This window comes from Perca fluviatilis, chromosome 10 (genome assembly GCF_010015445.1).
Source record: "Perca fluviatilis chromosome 10, GENO_Pfluv_1.0, whole genome shotgun sequence".
Taxonomy (NCBI): domain Eukaryota; kingdom Metazoa; phylum Chordata; class Actinopteri; order Perciformes; family Percidae; genus Perca; species Perca fluviatilis.
Window position 1 is genome coordinate 14,245,979 of NC_053121.1, and position 6,000 is coordinate 14,251,978.

General features: G+C 42.9%; 1 protein-coding gene across 1 annotated transcript in view; it reads left to right on the forward strand.

The window, feature by feature from the left end:
• The window catches only part of gfra3 (GDNF family receptor alpha 3), a 55,960-nt gene extending 54,756 nt beyond the window's left edge, over nt 1-1,204 (forward strand). The window contains exon 8 of the mRNA XM_039814228.1: nt 370-1,204. Within this exon, the coding sequence (XP_039670162.1) occupies nt 370-582 (213 nt within the window). The 3' untranslated portion in view covers nt 583-1,204. The remainder of the gene's footprint in view (nt 1-369) is intronic.
• Nucleotides 1,205-6,000: the final 4,796 nt, after the last annotated feature.

Genomic DNA, 6,000 nt, shown 5'->3' on the forward strand with positions numbered 1-6,000 from the left:
AACACTTGTTAGACGCTTGTATCTAGAGATGTCCCGATCGGATCGGGAAGTATCGGATCAGAGCCGATATTGGCACATCTAACCGCTGCACTAAGTATAATGCTGAAGACATCTTTTGTTACTTTGTTAAATTAGTTATTTTTGGAAACAAAAAAAACCCAATGTGCTATTATCTATGCAAATACAAGTATCGGAATGGGACTTGGTTTCGGCAGATATTAAATTATTTTTAAATCGGATTGGTTTTGGGGGCCAAAAAAGGGACATCGGGACATACTTGTAACTTCTGTTTTGTTTTTTTAGCATTGTTAATTGTGAAAAGGTGTATTTTGAGAAATATTTGTACTAACAGCGTCTTCTCCCTGTCAGCTGGTGGAGAGTGAGGAAGAGGAGGAACTGACCCAGACAGAGGAGGAGGGGGATCAGGGGGGCCAGTTTGACGTCATCCCGCTGTACTCGGAGAGGGCCACCGTCTCCAACCTGGGCTCCCCGGGGACAGCCAGGGCTGCATCCGTCACCGCCGGTCCTCCTGACGCCGTACTACTGCTCCTGCTTCTGTTGGCCTCGCTCAGCTGGGGCTAGAACCCAGGACGTAAAGAAGACACACACATACGCACACACACAAACACACACACACACACATTCACATTCACATATGATGGACCTGCCAACAATCCTGGACTGATTGCTGTAAAATCATAGGACACATAGTGAAGAAATGGACTTCACATTTTGTCAGTAGCATCCTCATGATTCCTCACTTCTGTCCTTGCTTCCTTCCTTTCCTCTTTTGAAAATGGCATTTTGGACACCATAGTGTGATTGCAGCTGCAGCGGTGTATAAACAAAAAGGCCTAGTCGTGGTAGGTGTCATATGCAGCTATCCACCAATGAGCATAACGTAGCAGCTCCCGTCATAGGCTCAGAACAATGTTCATTTGCGTGGCTTGCTCAGTTGTTAGCAGACAGAAAAACAGGCCAAGGTGTGTTAGCAGGATGATATATTGGCTTGTCATATCATACACATATTAACAGCTGCAGCTGAGTAGAAAAAAAAAAACTCATCACATCAGCTATCTCCTAATCATCAGAAGTGAATATACATTTCTGACAGCAATGATATCTCCCAAAGACACAAACTGGTGCCAAAATGGCTGCAATCGCTGACAGTTCAACACAATAAAACACATGATATTAAACCCGACGCAAGTATGAAAAAAGGCTTGCACAGTGAATGTGTGGTTTAAATTGTTAGCAAAAGGCTACAATATGTACCATAGTAACATTAGTATAGTGCAGTCAGACTTTTTTTTTAAATCAATGACTATGTTTACATGCACCTAATATTCTTGTTTTTGCCCTTATTCTAAAAAGAAAATATTCCGACTAAGTTGTTGACATGGCTAATGAAAGTGAATATCCCACAAATTTTCCCGTTCATATGCAGCCGTGGAAAATAGGATTTTTCAAAATTATTCCAGCAGTGGAGGACTTTGAAACCAGCTTCTAGAAAAGGCCGGCTTGTGTCCAAAAACCATGTTGATATCCAGGTCTTAAAAGTTAAAGTTTAAAAGTAGCTGGGTTTCTCCTTCTTTTCTTTTGGCCGTGCATCTCTACCGGAGCCCTGCAAACTGTTGGCTGGTTGGTTTGCGTACAGTAACAGTCTGAATGTGCTGTATACATGGCCAATGAATCGGAATAATACCGACAGAACACACAATCACAGTCTTAATCAGAAAATGCTATATTCAGAAAAAGGCCTTATTCTGAATATCCAAACAGAATATGCTGTTTACATGACCTGAATCAAATTTGGAAAAATTGTCATATTCGGAATATTATTAGAAATAGTAGTGTGGATGTAAATGTACTCATTGATGGATGATGATTTGTCCCACTGGTTGCAACCAACCTGTCTCTGGGTCAACCTAACAATGACTGAAGGGGGAATGGGCACTGATATATGATGCGTCGGTCTAACTTCATCACGGTGATGAATGGAGCGATGCTCCTCTCCCTGCTGCCGTCCCTGTTCTACAGCCATGACCAATGACAAATCACACACTTGTCTCTCATTGTTTAACCAACATCAAGCGCCAAGTGTGTGATGTGTTTGTGTGTTTGTGCGCGCGTGCAGGGATCAGGCAGAGAGACTGCAGAGAAAATTGGGTAAAGCTTTTTGTTATAATTTGAGTTCCCAACAACGTCAGCATAGCCACACACACAAACACGCGCGCACACACACACACACACACACACACACAAACACACATATATACACACATTTGCACACATACTGCCTGCCATATATTGAGCCGATGCAGCTCTTTCTTGCTTTATTGCTCTATCCCGTCCCTATCTCCCTCCCCGGTGACTCGGGCTCGGGACCCGAGCTGCCACAGGCAGCGATATGAATAAAGCCGTCATCATAAAAACAACACACCAGAAACAATATGAGCTCTAAAACGGCAGAACAAATCAAATAGCTCCCCAGCAGGCGAAAAAAACATGCACGCGCTACTTCTGACACCGACACAGAGACAAAATGAAGAGACTTAGATAAGGAGTGGGAGAGAGAGATGAATGGAGGAGAAATTAGGTAAAAGAATAAGGCCATGTCCCCGTGTGGTCTTTGTGTGTTTGATGTTTTTACTTGTTTTTAGCACGGAGGCTGATAATCAGTCCCTGACAACATCTCTTTATCATCTGACAGACTCCTTGGGGAGAGGATGTGTGTGTGTGTGTGTGTGTGTGTGTGTGTGTGTTGGGTATCAGGCAGTGATAGAAATAGTGCGCTATAGTGAGAAGAGAAAAGACCCTGGAGCACAAACAGCAGAGAGAATCGCCGGCTCCGATTCTCTTTGTCTTATAAATCTTTTGCTGACACTCGTTTTTTCTCTTTCTCTTTCCTATTTCTTGAAATTTGGAAAATCAACTTCCATGTAGATGCCTGTGATGGTGGAGGGCAAGAGACAGAGGAGGGAAACCATGAGAGAGAGAGAGAGAGAGAGAGAGAGAGAGAGAGAGAGAGAGAGAGGGAATGGAAAAGAAAGCATGACAAGATGATAGGAGACCAAAAGAGGAAACAGATAGGAGGGAGACGAAGAAAAAAGAAGTGAGGAAGCATGAAGGACGTCAAAGTAGGACATAGATATATTAGAAAGCTGCAAGGAGAAGATGACGAAAGAACAGGAAGGAGGAAAGGACAGAGACAGAAAAGAGGCAGAACCAAAAAGAGGAGAAAGGAAAACAGGAGAGGATGAAAAAAAAAAAAAGAGAGGAAAGAGAGGGATGGAAAGAGGAAGGAATGAGATGAGAGGGAAAAGAGAGGAGGCAGAAGAGAGGCAGAAACAAAAGAGAAGTAAGAGAAATGGAAGAATTCATGGAAGAAAACCGAGAGAAAGTGAGGGGAATGCAAGGATGAAAGAAGGATAAATGAAAAGCGGAGAGAAAGAGGAGGAAAATGAGAAACGGAAAAGGTTTTCTTTGAAGCCACGGAGGAAACAAACTGCAGAGGGAGAGAGAGAGAGAGAGAGAGAGGTGACAGGTGTGCAGTGTACTGTGACCTCTCTTTCTCCTCTCCTCTGTCTCACACACACACACACTCACACACACACCCTTCTGACAAAGCGTCTGTCACTCAGTGAAACAGAGATAGAGAGCGAGTGAAGACACTTCTTTGAACGTTTGGCAGTAAATACTGTTGTTCTGCGAGGAGGAGTTTTAACTAAGCAACAAACAGCAACCAGGCACTGCAGTCTAACACCAGCCACTGATTACAATGGAACGTTCATTCATAGTAATGACATAGTCAGACGTCTCTGTTTCTCACTCACTAAGCTGTACAGAGAGCGCTCCTGCACACAAGGGACACATGGAGCACCTTCAAATATCCGACCAAAGTCATTTGCTCTCTTATGTAATGGATAAATTGAAATTATATGTGTATACATACAGTACAGGCCAAAAGTTTGGACACACCTTCTCATTCAATGCGTTTCCTTTTATTTTCATGACTATTTACATTGTAGATTCTCACTGAAGGCATCAAAACTACGAATGAACACATATGGAATTATGTACTTAACAAAAAAGTGTGAAGTAACTGAAAACATGTCTTATATTTTAGATTCTTCAAAGTAGCCACCCTTTGCTTTTATTAATAAGGGAACAAATTCCACTAATTAACCCTGACAAAGCACACCTGTGAAGTGAAAACCATTTCAGGTGACTACCTCATGAAGCTCATTGAGAGAACACCAAGGGTTTGCAGCGTTATCAAAAAAAGCAAAGGGTGGCTACTTTGAAGAATCTAAAATATAAGACATGTTTTCAGTTATTTCACACTTTTTTGTTAAGTACATAATTCCATATGTGTTCATTCATAGTTTTGATGCCTTCAGTGAGAATCTACAATGTAAATAGTCATGAAAATAAAGAAAACGAATTGAATGAGAAGGGTGTGTCCAAATTTTTATCTATATATATATATATATATATATATATATATATATATATATATATATATATAAAACAAGTGTTGTGTGTGTATCATAAACACATACTACAGTACTTAAAGGGTAATTTCAGGTTTTAGTTTTTCTTCTGTTAATTTTTTTTTTTCTTTGGCCAAAGGCAAGCCCATTTCCAATTTTTCCAAAATCAAGGCACCAATCACAACCGTTGAGGCAGGCTTTACACGATGACGATAGAGCAGCTTGAAGCGTCATCTCCTTCATCGCTCTGATTGGCTTTAGGTCTATCCAATTGCGCCCAGAGGCATTTGAGCGGCGTCCGTTGGTTGGACAGACTCTAAGATATCAGTAAATAGCGTATCGTTGTCCAAAGAATCAATATAGCATCGTATCGTGATAAACCTTGGGATTTACACCTCTACTGAGGACTGTTGCCTAAACTACCTACATTTGCTACAGCTTTTGTGAGAATTACTCTGTTTTACAATGAACTGCTATATTGTTAGAGAAAAAGAAAAAACTGTCATTGCATTATGCGCTCACTGATATTCATAAGTGATTAGTTTTATAGACATCGTTAGCTAGTTTCAAGTCGGCAGTGTGGGCTGAGACATAAAAAGGCTGACTCAGTGGAGGAAACAACAACTGTTTGGTGAGTGTGAACAGGGCAGTGGTCAGGGATGATGATGCCTGGAACAGGTCAGCTTGCTTCGGCTGATTGAACCACTTTGTGGTGGATTCCAGTGCCTTGCTCGAGGGACGTAACGGTGTGATGACAGTGTAAAGAATCTCCTGGCGGCTGGGCTCTGTCTGTAACGGTGAGCACCGTGCAGTACTTGATGAGCGGTTTCCTCTGACCTCACAATCTCTCCTCCCTGCATTATATAGAACCAGATAGCCAGGTCAGAAGCCCCACGCACCCCCGCCTCCTCCCAGCCAATAGCGGGGGTTAATTGAGATCAGCAGGAGAGGGCGGGAGTCTGATTGGCGTGGCCGGAGCTGGCGGCCTTTCACCGGGACCCCGTTGTTCGTTTTAATTGTTGTCTCGGCTGTTTGTCGTCAGGCCGACACCCGGTGGCAGGACGACAAGAGGGATGGACAGAGCGAGAACGGGAGACAGCGGAGGGAGAGAGAAGAGGGAGTGGACACCAGTGATTTACATGAATATGTACTGAAATAAACAAGCAGAGAAGCCATGCGTTAAATCAACTCAGAGAGAGAGAGAGAGAGAGAGAGAAGACTGCAGGGTTAGAGAGGGATACAGAGGGAGGATGTGTGTGTGTGCGTGTGTGTGTGTGTGTGTGTGTGTACGTGTGCTTGGAAAGAAGCATTCTTTTTATTGTTCTATTACCATGCAGTAGATCTACACACAAAAGCGTGCACGCACTCACACTCACACACAAACACACACACACACACACACACACACACACACCAGCATGTCAGATTTGAGCGTCTAGTGTGTCTGCTTTCTCTCTCCAGTATTTTAGTATTCTAATCCATCATTGGCCTGACACGGGGATGC